The sequence below is a fragment of the Chrysochloris asiatica genome, unplaced genomic scaffold (assembly GCF_000296735.1).
Source record: "Chrysochloris asiatica unplaced genomic scaffold, ChrAsi1.0 scaffold00107, whole genome shotgun sequence".
NCBI classification, from domain to species: Eukaryota; Metazoa; Chordata; class Mammalia; order Afrosoricida; family Chrysochloridae; genus Chrysochloris; species Chrysochloris asiatica.
The window spans coordinates 5,964,208-5,982,380 of record NW_006408625.1 but is presented as its reverse complement, the minus strand read 5'-3'; the positions used below and the strand labels follow the sequence as shown (position 1 = coordinate 5,982,380).

Sequence of the window (18,173 nt, the reverse complement as noted above, 5' to 3'; positions counted from 1 at the left end):
CTAACTCATTGCAACCTCATATGTATCAGAGTAGAACGGTGTTCCTTAGGATTTTCAATGGCTGATTTTTTTTTAAGGCGTCTTTCTTCCAAGGCATCTCTGGATGGACTCGAGTCTCTAACCTTTCACTTAGCCGTTTATAGTTTGCACCACCAGGTAATGCACAGTGTTAATGGCCATTGTTCCTTTCATACCAGTAATGAATTATAATCGAGGGCTCTTTGTAAACTATACTGAGTCACAGGAATTTAAAACCAGAATTTGAGAGTCCAAAGAGCCTCAGAGGACATCATCACTCTTCTTATTTTATACTTAAAATAACTGAGACTAATGTGAATGTGACTGATTCCAGATCCACTATCTACATAGGTATTTACTGAGCACCTATTATGTACTACTGGAGCTCTGGCGGCACTGTAGAATAAGCACTGGATGGCTAACTGCAAGGCTGGCAGTTCAAACCCACCAGCTGCTCTGCCAGAGAAAGATGAGGCTGGCTGCTCCCATAAAAGTTTTATAGTCCCAGAAACCCTACACAGGGTGGTCTCAGTAACAATGGGTATTATGTGTCAAGTCTATTCCAGGCACCAAGGAGTAACTGAACAAGATAGCCAGGCCCTGCTCTAGGGATTCCATTTAAGTAGAGGAGTCAGAGAATAAGCAAGTAGATTCACGAATCAACAAGATAATTTCAGATATGATATGAGTGTGCTCGCGGGTGGAATGGGAGCTACTTTAACTGAGCAGTCATTGCTAGAGCAGTCCAGACAGCAGGAAGAAACAACCCCAAATGGGCTGCAGCCCGCTTGGCCTGCTGGGGAAGCAGGAGAGAAAGTCAATTGAGACTGGAACTGAGTGAACAAGTTTGAGAAAGGGGAGTAGGAAGGGAGGGCTCCAATCCTCCAGTCATTCAGTTGTATTTATTAAGTACTTATTATGTGCCAGGCACTGTTCTAGGCATTGGTACACAGAAATGAACAAAATAGATAACAATTCATACCTTCATGGAGTTTACATCCTAGTAGGCCAGTTAATAAACTAGCAAAATGTATGTTATCACAGATGTGTCTAAAGGCCCTGGAGAAAGTCTAGGCAGGAAAACGGAGTTAGGGGTATGGGAAGTGGGAAAGTTACATAGTGAGATCAGTCTAGTGAACCAAGACCTGAATGGGGTGTTTGGGAAATGGGAGAAGAGCATTCTCAGTATGGAAGAGTAAAGCATTATAGTGGGGATAGCACTTGATGGGTTCTGTGAGCACTGGGTTGTCAGTGTGTGTAGGGTCTTGGAGCCAATGGAATATTTTAAGTAGAAGAGTAAGTAACATGATCCAATCATGCTGGCTGTTGTGTTAAAGTAGAGTTTGATGGAGCAGGTGAAAGTGAGGTCCACAGTGGCACAAATGGTTTGCACTCAACTAATAACCTAAAAGTTGACTGTTTGAACCCGCTTAGTAGTACTACAGAAGAAAGGTCTGTCAATCTGCTTGCATAAAGATTACAGCCAAGAAAACCCTGTGAAACAGTTCTACATGGGAAAGCGTGGAGTCACCATGAGTGAAATTGATTTGATGGCAATAGATTTTTTTTTCTTTTTTTAAGGGTGGAAACAATGAGACAATGATAAAGGAACATTGTAGGTTTAGTTTTAATCTAAATGCAATTGAGAACCCCTTGGGAGGTTTTAAGCATGGGGAGTGACAAGACATAATTCATGAGGTTACAAAAATTTTCTTTGGTTGGTAGGTATTAGATGTAGGGTGAGGAGCTAGGTTACTATTATAGCAACTGAGGTAAGAAATGACTGTGATTTAATTAGGATGAGAATGCAGATGTGGATATGGAGGAAGAGGGTGTTCTTGGGATTTTTGTGTATGTGTATATGTGTGTATGAGCCTACAGTGACTTATATTGTTTAAAAGGTCTTGCTGTAGGATAAGCACTGGACTGCTAACTACAAGGTCAGTGGTTAAAACCCACCTAGGAAACCCTATACAGTGTTGCTATGAGTCTGAACCTACTCAATGACACTTAGCACCACCGTCACCACCACCATTACAGCACAGACTTGCTGGTGTCCATAAGAAATGCATACCCTGCCTCAAATAACTCAGAATGAGCATATACCTAAACATGGATTGTTTTACACATGCACTGTAAGCTAACCAAAGAAAACTTCAAAACCTTCAAGAAAAACCAACCAAACAAGGAAATCCTATTAATGGGCTTAGGAGTGGTTAGTAATCCTGTTAAAATGAAAGTTGAAGACAAGTTCCCATAGTCTACTTGAGTGGATGGTCTAATGACTGGCCACAGTGGTAAGTGCCTCTAGAAACACGTGTCTTCTTGCAGAAAGTGTTGTTGCTGTTAAGTGCCGTGGAATCAATTCCGACTCCTAGCAACCCTGTATGGGGTTTCTGATGAGCAGCTGGTGGGTTTGAACTGCTGACCTTGTGGTTTGCAGTCTAGTGTTGATTCTACAGCACCACAGGAAGTAAATACTGGTTCAGCACTTGGAAGATGAAAGGCAGTATCTAATCAGGAAGAATTACTATGTGAGGCATCTTATCATGGTAGCCTTTCCATCTTTAGAATTGTGAACTCCATCATTAAAGCGTCCTGTTGTGGTGCTGTAGGATAAGCACTGGACTGCTAACCACAAGATTTGAGGTTCAAACCCATCGGCTGCTCCTTGGGTTGGTATGAGTTGGAACCGACTCAGTGACACTTAACAACAAAAACAACAGCAACATGGTTAAAGGAGGAAATTCCTCAATCTTTTTTGAGGCACAAATCCTTATAACCCTTAGGTAAATATTTCACATTTCCGTAATATAATATACAGTTGGAGAACTCTGTTCAATTAACATTGTTCATTCTCTATGTTTGAAGATTTATATGTTTTAGAAGCACTTTTTGAGTGGAGGAGGGCTGGGTTGATTTGGTTACAATAAACCATAGAAACTTAATCCAAGCATAAGCTGTTTGAAGATAGAATGTTATGTCTGTTGGATAGAAGGAAGGATCTTTTGAAAATGATGTAATTCACAAGGGCATGGGAATGTAGTGCAGGGGCTGTTTGTTTTTCTCTTTCATTTTGGGCAAATTGTTCTGGTTGGGATATAAGACTGATGGGTAGTCTTAGTTATTTGTTAGTTTTAGGTCATTGTGATGCTAGCTTAGTCTCTGAGTGGCGCAGGTGGTTAATGCATTTGGCTGCTTTTTGGAAGATTGGAGATTGGAATCTACCCAGAGTGCCTTGGAAGAAAGATCTGATAATTTTCTTCTAAAACATAAGTCATTGAAAACCTTAGAGAACACATTCTACTTTGATACATATGGGGTTATCCTGAGTCAGAGTTGACTCAACAACTGGTAATGCTAGATTTACCTGGTCAGACAGAGGGACCTTTTAGGGATGTTAGCTATAAAAAACTTTTTGGGGTGAGAGCTAAAAAAAACCTCATCTAAGAATTTGTGATCAGTTGGCAACACTAATGAACTCTTTCAGTCAGATTCAGGAAGTTGTATAGGTTGCAAGTCGTCTGGAGATTGTTGTTTTTGTTGTTGTTGCCATTTTAATACTATGTGGCATGAAAGAATTTACTAATGATAAAACCAAAACCCAAACTTTTTGTTGTCAATTCCAACTCAGGGCAATTTCTGTGCTGCGGAATAGAACTTCCCTGTTTCTTGGTTGTAGTTAAAAAACAGAAACAAAAGCTTTATATTGTGATTTGGGTGGAAGTCTCCAGAGCAATTTGGTTTTCCATTCAACATGTATTTTGATTCATGACACTGATTGCTGCCCCCCCCCCCCCAATGTCACAGCACTCTCCCCACTTCTTCCTTGTGTTTACCTTTGCCATTTGTTTTTCTGTCCTGTCTCTTCCTGCCTTCTGAGCTTTCTCCCCAGGCCAATGCTGCTCTTTTGTTCTTTTGTTCTCTTACGGTTGAATGCCTATAATCTTTATGGAAGCAGATCACCAGGCCTTTCTTCTCTGGTGAAGATGGGTGGCTTCAAACTTCCAACCTTTATGTGAGTTGCTGTCGTTAGGTGCTGTTGAGTTGATCCCAACTCACAGTGACCTTGTATAGGGTTTCTGAGGCTATAAATCCTTACAGCCTACAACATCACCTGGCACTCCCTTTTATGTTAGTAGACAAGTGCAAACTGTTTGCACTACCTAGAGACCTTTACTAATGACATGTAATAAAAATAATGAATTTAGTTTCCAATTCAACAGATACTTACTCAGCACAACACTATGTGTGCATTTACTTTATTTCTGGGATCATTTAAGATGGTGGCTCCAAATCTGCAGATAATTGGAATCACTTGGAGAGGTTCTTATAAAAACAACTGAATTGGAGTCTCTGGTGGCAGGAATTCTGAGTGTATATTGTTGTTGTTATAAGTGCCGTTGAGTCGGTTCCGACCCATAGCAACCCTGGATGTTTCCAAGGAACAGCTGGTGAGCTTGAACCACCAGCCTGGCAGTTCAAACAGACTTTGCAGTCCAGCGCATTAACCCACAGTGCCACAGAATAACTCCTATTTTTCTCTTAAGGAGTCCTAGTGGCTCAATGGTTAAATGCTCAACTGCTATATGAAAGGTTAGTGGCTTGAAGCCACCCAGCAGTTCTGCAAAGACCTGGTCATCTGCTTCCACAAAGGTTGTCGTTGTTAAGTGCCGTGGAGTTAGTTCTGAATGGTTGTTGTTCTGTGCCACGGAGTTGCTTTGGATTCATAGTGACCCTGTACAGGGTTTCCGAGGCTGTAAATCTTTATGAGAGCAGAAAGCCTCATCTTTCTCCTGTGGAACAGCTGGTAGTTTCAAACTTCTGACCGTGAGATTAGCAGCCCGATTCATCGTAACCACTATGCTACCAGAGTTCCACCTCATAGTGACCCTTTATAGCTGGAGTGGGGAACCTTTTTTCTACCAAGTGCCATTTGAATATCTATAACATCATTCACGGTACATACAAAATTATCAACTTAAAAATTAGCTTGCTATATTTGGTCAAACATTTAATTAACTCATGCCTAATTGTGATGCCTGGAACTGCAGTTGCCTTGGCAGGGCCTGACCATATGACTTTGTGGGCCTTATATGTCCTAGTGTGGCACTGTAGGATGAGCATTGAACCTAAAGGTCAGTTTGAACCACAAGGTTGGCAGTTCAAACTCACTAGTCACTTCTTGGAAACCCTGTACAGGGTTACTATTAGACAAAAAGGAGATCTGGTAGCACAGTAGATACGAGTTGGGCTGCCAACCTCAAGGTCAGCACTTAAAAACTACCAGTGGTTCCGTGGGAGAAAGATGAGGCTTTCTGCTTCTGTAAAGATTTACAGCTCCGAAAACCCTAAACAGGGTTGCTATGAGTTGGAGCCCATTCCACAGCATTTAACCACCAACCACTAATGAGTTGGAACCAATTTGACGGCACTTAACAACAACAACATCATATGTTCCGCGGGCCTGAAGTTCCCTGCCCCTGTTTCATAGGGTTTCCAAGGAGTGACTGGTGGGTTTGAACTGCTGACCTTTTGGTTAGCAGTCCAGTGCTTATCCTTTAGCACCACACCAGGACCATAAAGATCATAGCCTAGAAACTGCTCTTGGACAGTTGGACTCTGTTCCATGAGGTTGCTGTGACTCAGAACCAACTCAATGGCACCCAACAACATCTTCCTCTTACTGTAGTAGAAATCTTACTCATTCTTGAAAATGATTCTTTCTGTGCCCCACATCAGCTGGAGCTGGGCCTTTCTCTTATCCCACAGGTCTGGGCTAGGGATGGATCTAGGGTCTCTTAGCTGACTGCTGCTTGGGCTTTACTGAGCCTGGAATTTTCTATTTCCTACTACTCGTGGTACAAGCAGTTAAAATGTTTGCCTGCTAAGTGAAAGCTTGACAGTTTGAGTCTCAGTCTATGGCAATTGGTTTGGTTTTGGTTTTCCTCATGCACTCGCCTGAGCTCCTGCTTACTCATTTAGTGAAGAGTTTCCCCTTCCCAGTGACTTCAGGTTCCCCATGACTGAACCATCCACACCCTGATCTCTATTCTCTGATCTCATCTTCAAACTTTCCTCCACCCACTTCCCACAGTTACTCCCAGGGCTTGAAGTCTCCACCAAAAGACTTCTAATGCGACCACTGCCTCCTCCCCTCCTAGTTCAGTTTTTGTCACATCTACTCCTCAGCCCAACTGGGAGACGCTCTTGAACATACATGTGACCCCTTTTGTTCTCTCAGCTTGGCTTGGACTTAATTGGCACCACCTCAGCCTGTGGTCAACCTTACTATCACTTCTTTCCTTGAGCTGTGAGTAGCTCTGAATGTCATGAGAGAAAAACCACATCCGGACTGACTGGTTGGACTTTAAATTTGTGTTCACAAACCTCAGAAGGCGCACTGTACACCTGGTGTTTTCTTCTGAAGACTAGACAAGGAAATTGTCTCAAAGGCAACTGTTTCACACTTTCTTCTTCATCCTGATGTGTCCTACTTCCTTTCTGCCACCTTCCTTCTCAACTGATTCTTTATTTAAGAAAATTGTTATTTTGTTCCTTGTCATCCTGTCCACTCTGACTCTGGATGACCTTGAGTGCTTGGTCCTGTGCCTTTGTGATGGTCCTTGCTGTGTTTGAGTCCGTTGTTTAAGTCTATCTCATTGCTCGGTGTTCTAACAACTGGTCTTCTTAGATGTTGTGTCCACACGAAGTGACCCAAACTCTTGCCATCTTAATTTCTCTGGGGCATTCTGGTAGGACTTATAAGACTCATTTATTTATTCTCTGGCAGTCTATGAATACATATGAGGTGGTTGAAAGGACCATGGCTTGGGTCAAGTGCACTGTAGTCATCAAAGTGTCATGTTTGTTTACTGAAATTGTAAAGAAGTCTTTTGCAAGCAGATTTGTCTAATGCAATATGTTGTCTGATTTCTTGACTGCTTTTTCCATGGACTTTGATTGTTTCAGAAACTATCAAATGAGTCCCACCTCTTCTCCCATCCTCTTGAATGAAGATAGTATTAGTTTTCTTTTCCCGTGGACAGTCAAAGCTCTCCTTGGCAGACATTCCTCTCAGTTCCCTCCATTGTGTCCTCCCTTCTGCCTCTGATACTAATTTCTATTGGGTCATAGCTTTCTCACCTTAAAACATGCTTGAGTCTCTCAAACAAACAAAATCCTGTTTTTGATCCCATATGTTTTCTGTTTTTCTGCCTCTTTCAGAGTTAGACTGTTGAAACAGTGTGTCCATGTATGTCTTCATGTTCTTACATCCACTCTGACAGGAGTTTAGTTAAAAATATATGGCTGTTGAAACAATGAACTGTACAAAGGAAGGAAGAAGCCACATTTCCACCACCTAGAATAAATGTGTTGCTTTTTGAGTTTTTTAAAAAAGAAAATTTGTTTTGTTGAGATACGTATAAAGTATCCAAATAACTGATAAATAGTAGGATACAGTTTCAAAAATTACTGTCACTAATATTAATGATTATAAATGGAGAGATGAATACATAGACATGGAGATAAACCAGCAGACCAATTGCTGTTGAATTGTTTCTGACTCCTGGCATCCCATAAATTTTAATCTTTCACGTAGCAGTCAAACCCTTTCCATCATTCAGGGGTTTTAGATACAGTAATAGTTGAAGACCTGGAGATATAGTTTAAATTTCTTTCACTTTGTATTTTTTATTTGTAGAATTTAATTTGTTTTTGTTATTGAGAATATGCACAGTGAATCATACACGAATTCAGCAGCTCTCACTGTACAACTCAATAACATTGATTACCATCTTGGAGTTGTGCCTCCCCCAATGACATACACTCACTGGTTTCTAAGATTCCTTCTGATCTTTTGAGTTATTATTGTCACTTTGATCCAATAGAACATAAGGCTTAAGGCAAATATTCTTTACTAGTTAAGCTAAACAGTGTTTGGATTTAAGAAGACTTCAGGGCATATTTTCAGTTTAAGTTTTAAAGATGATCTCTGGGCAGTAGTTTGGGTAGTTCATCCAAGCTTTATGACTGTAGGAAGTCTGAGTTTCATGAGCGATTGAAATTCTGTTCTGTGTTTTTCCCCCTCTGTAGATCAAGAATCTTCTATAGATTCTTTGATCAAAATGTTTAGCAATGATAGCCAGACCCAGTTATTCCAGTCTCATGACAAGGTGGCAGTTGTTTATGGAGCAATTAGCCACACATTTCATATCCTCCTCCTATTTCTGACTCTCCTTCCTCTGTTGCTTCAGGCAAATGTTGTTGCTGTTTTTTAGTGCCTTCATCTTCTCTCTGGACTGAGTTCACATCAGGCATAGTAATTACCCTGTACAATGCTGTTTATTTCTCTTCCACGTTTGTCAATCTTTGAGAGCCTAGTTGCTTTAGTTTGTCTTTTTCTGCTGCAATCACTATGATTATCAAAAGTGTTGAAAAGTCCATTTCCTGCAACATCCATTTACTTCCTTGTTATTTCTAAATTTATTTATTCAGATGGCAGTTATGTTATCTTTTGTTCCTTAACTGGTTTTCATCTCATTTTACTTTCCTCATCTCAATGTTAAACTCTTGTTTTGCTGATGTCTTATTTTTATTAACGTGTTCTATGGGCTTAAATAATGAGGGAGAGGTCTTTATCTTTCATGTATTATGTTTTCTTCTAGGCTGGACTTCTAGAAAACATTGTGTTTATATTGCTATCTTGTTTTGCTTAATGGTGCAGCTTGGAGTCTCTGGGAAGCAGACTCTGAAATAAGGTTTGTCTATTGGAAATATGTTGGGATGTGCTTTTAGGATCAACTCCTATGGAGGAGTGAGCAAAGCAGGATTAGGCAGAGGGAGAAGTTGAACTGTGATACAGCCACCACAAAGGGGCTCTGGAGCTGGGATGGGTCTACAGAGTTGTCTTATACTAGGGGCAGGGGTCCTGGCCTTTGTAACCCTGCATAGACCAGCCATTGGAATGCAGGCTATTCTCAGGGAGTGGGTGTGATATTGTAGAAGTAGTTTTCTTTAGCTGAGGATGCTCTGAGTAGCTAGGGAATGAGTCCTTCTGGAATAGGCTATTTGAGAGGCACAACTCTGCATCTAGTTGACTTAATTTTATACTAATGGTGACACTGTCCAGACATTTATTCCATTTGATAGGGTTGTTGTTGTTAAGTGTTGTTGAGTCAGTTTTGAGTCATAGCAAGCCTGTATGGGGTTTCTGAGGAGCTGGTGAGTTTGAACCACTGACTTTGTGGTTGGCCATCCAGCACTTATCCTACAGCGCCACACTAGGGTAGATAAGTGTTTTACCCTCTTCTGACCCTATTTGAGATAGATGTACTTTCCCATGAGGTGATAGTTCCACATTTTAGTAGTCTGAGAGTATGACCAGGAGCCAGTTCAGGGTTGACTGATTTATGTAGTGTAAGGAAGGGGTCAGACACCCTTGTTTACCATTCTGAAGCACATTGACATTATGGTTGGATGTTCCTTTTTCAAGGCAATTTAATTCAGAGGTAGTTTTTTCTCCCCATTTCCTCCCAAGAATGGCAGTTAAATGAAAAGGTGTTTTGAAAGTTCCTTCAGCTGCAAGCAACAGAAATCAGGACTTACAATGTGTAGTGATTTGGAAGGAATTTATGGCTAATTAAGGAAAAAGATATGACCACAAGATAACATTACACAATACACTAGTAGAGTGAATACATTGACCATCCCATAGCAGGAGGTCTTCCTGGAAGATAAGCAGGAGTAAGGAGCCATCAGAAGGGGAAAGTGGCGTGGAGCCCTGGAAAGAGGAGAAGGGGGGAGACGAAGCTCACTTGAACCTCACTTGAAGTCTGCTGCAGCAAGGCGGGGCATCTGTGGGTCCCAGAGCTTCTAAAGCAGCAGTATCTTAGGCCCCTTATAGCTACAGGGTTGTATCTTATCTGAGCTAGCATATTTTGGGTGCAGTTCAGTGAGGTGTGTGAAGCAGTCAGACTTAAAGTGGCTAAAAACCTCCCTGCTTGGTCTATTTTGAAATTAATTGGATGGGTCATTGAGCTAACAGGAAGTGCGGAAGGGATGCTCAGCTTGTTGTGAAGAAGTAAACGGGGCACATAGGACATCATTGCCTTGTTATGTAAAACAATGCCAAAAACATCTTATCAGATGAGCAAAGGTCGACAGAGAGGTGCTTTAGGTGCTCATGGACACTGCACAAAAATCTTGCTCTTTTGATTACTGCTCTTTTTTTGTGCCTTGTGGAAGCAAGATGCCTTTGGCAGGAAACTCAAACCACGAGAAAGTGGAAAGTTTTGTCTCCATACTTGCCCCTTCCATTTGGAAATTAGATATCAGTCCTGAACGCCCCCCTCCCCAACCCACAGATACTTCTGTTTCTTTCCTGGTATTGAACTGGGTTACATGATCCACTCCCACCCTCAGTTGCTGCAGGAGAGACTGGAAATGAAAATATTTGACTTTCTACCTTCTCTAGGAATCCTGATATGGTGCTATAGGATCAGCACTGGACCTCGAACCACAAGGTTGACCGTTCAAGTCCACCAGTTGCTCCTTGAAAACCCTATACAGGGTCACTATGAGTTGGAGGCAGCAAGAGAGAAAGGCGTGGGAAATTGCTTTTTGGTAACTAATCCACAGTCTGCCTTATGGGGAAATAGAAAACTGCCAAGTTTAGAAACGATAACTTTACAAAATAAAAAAAAAAGAACACATTTGTTGTCAAATTTCCATCATCTAAAACTCCGGTGTGACGCTGTCAGATTAGCACTGGACTTTGAACCACTGGTGTGACGCTGTGGGTTAATGCGCCAGAATGCAAAGCCATTTGAACTGCAAGGTCGGCAGTTCAAACTCACCAGCTGCTCCTCGGAAACCCTATACAGGGTTGCTAGAGGTTGGAACTGACTCAACGGCACTTCACAACAACAACATACAGGGTCACTATGAGTCAGAACCTACTCGATTGCCTTTAACAACAACAACAACAACAACAAGACTGAAAAAAAGTCTAAGGCTTATCAATAACTTATGCCACTATGTATTATTATAGATCGTCTTCAAGTTTTTATAAGTTGATAAAATTATTTATTTTTCTGTGTTCTTTATAGTTTCCCATCACCAATTGTTCTTGGAACTGGACAGGTAAGTGAGGAGCATAAACTTATCTCCCTCCTAGTTAATGGTCAGTATAGGTGATGACATTTTAATCTCTTTTGTTTATAATTATGGTTTACAAATTTATTCAGATGGCAGAGAACCTGCAGATCATGGTTGGCACTCTTCATGGAAAATCATAAAACATGGAAACATTTTATTTCATCCTACAATTTGAACAGTTGTATTTGTAGGTGTATTAGCTTTCTAGTGCTGTTGCGACAGAAATACCACATGTGGATTGCTTTAAAGGACAAAAAATGATTTCCTCACAGTTTTGGGTACTAGAAGTCCAAGTCAGGGTCTTAGTTGTTGATTTCTCCCTTGTTGACCCTGGGCGTTTTTTGATTCCTTGCCAATCCTCATATGTCATTTGTCTTCCTAGTATGTGCCATCTGTGTTTAATATGCTGTTTTTATAACTTAGAGGTGTTTATAAGATTTTCCACTAGTACTAATTTGTGACTTTTTTTATCCTTTTGGTCATGTGTTTCTGGTTTGCAGCAAATAAGCAGTCCTAGGTATCAAAAAGCTTATTTTGTTTTTGCTTAAGTTGATAGGACATAAATCTTAAAATTAAGAAAATGTTATCAGTTAACTAAAACTTAACTGTGAATTTGGAAAGGGCTACCACTGATAAGATTTTTTAGCTATAGGGTGTATGGTTTGAGAACGCTGATTTTAAGGGAAAATAAGACTGGGAGGAATCTTATTATAGAATAGAATTTCTGTGACATTTTAAGAATCTGATTTTTATATTATCATTATAAGAAAGTCTGTTGAATATTTTGATTTTTCAGTAATTCTAGGAATCACATAAAATAGTAAAATGTAGTCATTTTGCTAAAAAAATATGATTCAATGTGAAAAATTAATATACTCTGAAGGTTTTTATATAGGGAATCTGAATATTTAATTTTAATTTAGCCACAGTAAGGTTTCCCCATTGTTTTGTTGAATAATATAAACTACACCTACTCCTCACTTAGTGACTCTCGTTATCCAACATTCTGCATTTATGACAATAGTGGAAAACTACTGTTTGAATATTTTGCGCGTTACTGATGTATACCTAACAGTAATGAACTCTGAGATGTGAGGTGAATGTAGTGCTGGCTGTGATGGTTAAGGTGCCAATTTGGCTGTGCCATGAATCTCAGTGAGTTGACAGTTATGTAATAATGAAATTTGGTCGTCATGTTATGATGAGATTTGGTAGTTACGTAGTCACCTTCCATTTTGTGATCTGATGTGGTCATCCTCCATTTTTGCAAAATACGAATTTTCAGTTAATGACCTGATCTTTGGAACCATTTGTAAGTGAGGAGCAGATATACTGGTTTTTTGTGTGGTCTTTGGCTATTTAAACTCAGCCATAAGATCAGTGAGGTACTCGATGTACATAAAATAATAAACTTGAAACTCAGTTCTTTTTATCATCTTGCTCAAGGCTGTGGGACAGACCTGGGGGACAGTGTAAAAGATATAGTTGCCAGGAAGAAGTATTTCCAACTTAACTTAAAAACAAACTATTATTCTGGGTAAATGCTTTGCTACTAAGTAGCTTTTTGCAGCATTATTTTAGGAAGAAAGAAATCATAGCAAGGAGATAATTTATTTGCTTAAGGTCAAAAATATATTATGATGTTTCAGTGTAAAAATATATAGGAAAAAACATTTTAAAAGATCACAGTAAATATGAGATGAAGTGTCTTTTGTAATCACCAAGGCAAATAAATCCACTTCAACCCACTGCACTCAATTAAAGTAAAGGATTTTTGATTTATAATTTATAGAGGAAGAGGCAGTGAAAACTAATTTTAAAAGCCTGAGTTATAGACGATCTAAAATAAGCATTAGTATAATTCTTTAGGTATACATTTATGAGGTAGGTTATGAATACAGATTACAATTTTAATTCTGGATGGGCCTGAGTTATTTAAGTCTATCTTGAATATTATGTTTGTAAACTCATTAGGAGCAAAGTTTGGGATTATAATTAAATATTTTTAGGGTATCTTTAAATTGTTCTGTTCTAATATGGTGAAAATTAAGTAAGTTATAAAATTTGCACAGGAAGATGATATTTGAAACTTTAATTCCATAATGGTAATAATATGTAATATTTGTAATATATCTAGTTTATTCCAGATTAAATAGGACTTGAATGAGACATTTTTGCAATACTGACTAGAGTGAAGAGAAAAATAAATCCCTTTTTGAAATTTGTTCTCCTAACTTGTCTTCTATATTCTGGAAATATTAGACTTTAAAACATATTATGTTTACTGGAAGGACAGACAAGAAATGTTGAACATGGTAACCCACAAGTAGGTAGAATGGAGTAGACAAGAACAGGTGTGGGAATGGGATTTCTTAATCTATAGTGCAAATATGTTGATCTAATTTTTGAACTATGTAAATGTATTATCAGTTCAGAGCAAAAAAAATATGCAATACATAAAGAGAAAAAAATAGATGAACTACATATTGAGAAAATATTTTTAATAGGTGTCACTCCCTTAGGAATAATTTCTAAAGTCATATATATATGAACTTTGATAAATTAATAAGAAAAGGTCTATTTCTCCTTAGAAAAATGTTGATGAAGAAAATGAACAAGTAGTTCACAAAGTAGAAATTAAGGAAATTTTATGCTTATGTGTGGAGTTTCTTTTTTTTATTACTGTCTCCACCCTATCCTCTTTCCTTGGGGGTGGGCTCCCGATGAGCAGAGTGGCCCTATGCCCAGTAGATGGGCAGGGTGGCCACGACCAAGGGTGGCCTCACCAATTCCAGTCACTGTGGCCACTCTGTGGGACATCATTCTCATTCTCTCCCTGCCACTGTCCCCTGACCCCTTTGGGAAAATGTGTATGTGTGATGACTTATCTGATGGAATCCATAAAATGGCAAGACAACAATTTTAATATTCTAAGAAATAGTTGTTTTTTTCCCCTGGAAGTTGGAAGATGAAATTTTGATTTGCTGTATTTGTTTTTGATGGTTTTTTGCACCTCAAACTATCTGTCCAGATTTTTTACTCAAGCTTCTCTCTTCCTCTTCCTTAGATGGCAGTCACCATAATGATACTGTATGTGTCCAAGCTAAATAAGATAATTCACTTTCCTGATTTTGACAAAAAAATTCCTGTGAAGGTACGTGATGAAAAGTATGTAAAGCTATGATGGGAAATGTGGAAATTCTATGGAATTACAAATTGATTCAGACTAAATTGTTGCTGTTAAATGCCATCTAGTTGGTTTCAACCTTTAGCAACCCTGTATAGGGTTACTGAGGAGCTGCTGGTGGGTTTGAACAGCTGACCTTGTAGTTCAAACTGACTTTTCATTTCAGTGCATTAACCCACAGTGCCACACCAATAGTGCTGGGTCATTTACATTGAAAAGTACTATGTGTTTTCTGGAATGATAAAGCTCTAAATCAGGAATTGGCAAACTTTTTCAGGTGCTCTATGGTCCTGACTGTCTCTGTGACAACTATTCATCTCTGCCATTGTAGCTCAAAAGCAACCATGAGCAATACATAAAAGAATGGGCATGGTGTGTTACATATAACCTAATTTGCACAAATTGAGTTGGTCAGATTTGGCCTGTGGGCTGCATTTGTTGAACCATTGTTTAAAATAGTCATTTAAAGCTTGGACTGATAAAAAACTACTGAGGAATACAGTTAGATATACATGTTTTTTTTCCTCCCCTGGAAGAACTAGGAACACGAGACTTCAGAATTACATTGAATCCTGGAAGTGTTGAATGGAGTTGACTTGATGACTACTGAACATCCACTCAGGCATTTTATTCCTAGAGCAACCCTCATCAAACAGGTTGCATTAATACTTACAAAGCCAGGAAGACCAGTTACCAATGAATTGACTCCAGCTCAGCCTTTTTCTGCAGTGCCACTGGGTATACTTGAACTGCCAATCTTTTGGATAGCATCTGAGCATGTTAACTGTCTGTGCCCCTCAAAGAATTGTGGGCTTGTTGTTGTTAGGTGCCATTGAGTCCGTACCAACTCATAGCGACCTTATTTATGTATGACAGAACAAAACAACGATTGGTCCTGCTCCAATCTCCCAAAAATTGCCAGACTTCGCTTTCCTGGTACCACTGGGTGGGTTCAAACTACAAACTTTTAGGCTGGTGTTGTTGTTATGTGCCATAGACTGAATTCTGATTGATAGCAACCTATATATATATATAATATATAGGGTTGAGATAAACAATAAGCAGATTTTTAGTATGTCTCTAATATTGCATGGGACACATTTATATAAAAATGTTTGTTGTTTATCTGAAATTCAAATTAACTTGGCTTCCTATATCCTTTATGGATCATGCTTTTGGCTTTGTATCTCAAAAGTCATCAACAAGCCCAAGGCCGTCTAGACTTACTTCTATGTTATCTTTTAGAAGTTGACTTGTTTTGCATCTTTCATTTAAATCTATGATCCATTTTGAGTTAAATTTTGTGAAAGATATAAGCTCTGAGTCTAGATGTTATTATTATTGTTTTTTTGGATGTGGCTGTCCTGTGGTTCAAGCACCATTTGTTGAACTATATTTTCTCCACTGAATTGCCTTTGCTCCTTTGTCCAAGATCAGTTGACGTATTGTATTTTGGAGGCTTTATTTCTGGGTTCTATAGTCATCTTGTTGTTGTTGTTATGTGCGATGGAGTCGGGACCCACGCATAGTTGCCCTATGCAAAATAGAACAAAACACTACCTGGTCCTGCACCAAACTTAGAATTGTTGCTATGTTTGAGCCCATTGTGGCTGCCACTGTGTCTGAAATATGAAAGATGAAGCCTGGCCATCCTAGTTTCTAAGGAGCATTCTGGCTGTATATCTTCCAATACAGATTGATTTGTTTTTTTGGCAGTCCATGGTACTTTTATTATTCTCTTCCAGCATCATAACTCAAATGCATAAATTCTTCTACAATCTTTTAAATTCATTGTCCAGCTTTCATATGCATATGAGGTTACTCAAAATACTGTGGCTAGGTTCAGGTGCACCATAGTTTTAATACTGATGTCTTTGCTCATGAACACTTTAAAGAGGTCTTGTGTAGCAGATTTGCCTAATGTGACATGTTGTTTGATTTCTTTACTATTATTCCTGAGACTGTTGATGGTTGATCAGAGCAACATGAAGTTTTGACAACTTCAACCTTTTTCCATTTATCTTGGTGTTATTTATTGGACTAGGGGAAGAATTTTGCTTTCTTTACATTGAGGTGCAACCCATACCGAAGGCTGTGGTCTTTAATCTTCATCAGTAAATATTTTAAGTCCTCTTCACTTTCAGCAAGCAAGGTTATATCATCTGCACATTAGAGGTTGTTAATAAGTCTCCCTGCAGTTCTGATGCCACATTTTTCTTCATATAATCCAGCTTCTTGGATTATTTGCTCAGTATACAGATTGAATAAGTATGGTGAAAAAATACAACCTTGGAACACACCTTTCCTAGTTTCCTAGTTTCAGTGTTCCCTTGTTCTGTTTGAATAACCGCTTCTTGTTCTATGTACAGGTTCCTCATGATCACAATTATGTATTCTCTGCAGTGTTGTCCACAGCTTGTCATGATCCACACAGTTGAAAACTTTTGTGTAGTCAATAAAGCACAGGAAAACATGTTTCTGGTATTCTCTGCTTTCATCCAAGATCCATCTGATGTAACCAATGATATCCCTTTTTTCATGGCCTGTTTTGAATCCAGCTTGAATCTCTGGAAGTTCTGTCATTGTACAGTTGCAGCCCTTTTTGAGTTATCTTTAGCAAAATTTCGGTTGCATGTGATATTAATGACATTGCCCAATGTTTCCTGTATCCTGTTGGGTCACCTCTCTTTGGAATGGGCACAAATATGGATCTCTTCCAGTAGTTGACGAGGTTGCTGTCTTCCATTTTTTTTTGGTATAGATGACTGAGTGCCCCCAGTACTGTATTTATTTTGTTGAAATGTTTCCATCAGTTCCTGGAGCCTTCTTCTTTTCCAGTGTCTTCAATGCACGTTGGACTTCATCCATCATTATCACTGGCTTTTGATCATATGCAACTTATTGAAAAGGTTGGAGATCAACCATTTCATTTGGTACAGTGACTCTAATCCTCCCATCTTGTTTTGATACTTTCTGCATCATTCTGTATTTTCGTCTTGGAATCCTTCAATATTGAAAGTTGAGGCTTGATTTTTTTTCTTTAGTTCTCTCAGCTTGAGAAATGCTGAGAATGTTTTTCTCTTTTGGTTTTCTAACTCCAGGTCTTTGCACATTTCATTATAATATCTGACTATGTCTTCTTGAGCTGACCTTTGAAAATTTCCATTCAACTCTTTTACCTCCTCATTTCTTCTATTTGCTTTGTCATCTCTATGTTGGAGTGCGGATTTCAGAGACATCCACTTTGGTCTTTTCTTACTTTCTTGTCTTCTTAATGACCTTTTGCTCTCTTCCTGTGTGATGTTCTTGATGTCATCCCACAACTCTTCTGACTTATGGTCTTTAGAGTCTAATGAATCAAATCTATTCTTCAGATGGCCTCTAAATTCAGGTGGGATGTATTCAAGGTCATATTTTAGCTCTTTTGGACTTGTTTTAATTTTCTTAAGCTTCAGCCCAAACTTGCATATGAGCAATTGATGGTCTGTTCCTGGAACTTTTTCACTGTCTCTTTCCACAAATGTAGCCAATTTGATTTCTGTGTATTCCATCTGTTGAGGCACATGTGTATGTTTTTATGTTGTTTTAAAAAAAGGTAGTTGCACTGAAGAAGTCATTGGTCTTACAGAATTCTATCATGTGATCTTCAGCATGGTTTCTATCACCAAGGCCATATATATATTTTTTTAATGTTTTATTGTGAATTATGTGATAGTTTACATGGGAGAACCTTAGTCTTACATTCATTCCATCGTATATCATCTCATTGCCATGGTTCCAATCCCCTCCATGTATCATCAACCAACTG

The 18,173-nt window shown here is 39.0% G+C and overlaps 1 protein-coding gene across 2 annotated transcripts in view; it reads left to right on the top strand.

Annotated features, from left to right (window-relative positions):
- Positions 1 to 18,173, top strand: part of SLC35D2 (solute carrier family 35 (UDP-GlcNAc/UDP-glucose transporter), member D2) — a 140,732-nt gene that overhangs the window by 853 nt on the left and 121,706 nt on the right. For both annotated transcript variants that reach the window (XM_006867643.1, XM_006867642.1), the window contains exons 2-3: positions 11,130 to 11,163; positions 14,246 to 14,332. In XM_006867643.1, coding sequence (XP_006867705.1) covers positions 11,130 to 11,163; positions 14,246 to 14,332 — 121 coding nt within the window. The remainder of the gene's footprint in view (positions 1 to 11,129; positions 11,164 to 14,245; positions 14,333 to 18,173) is intronic.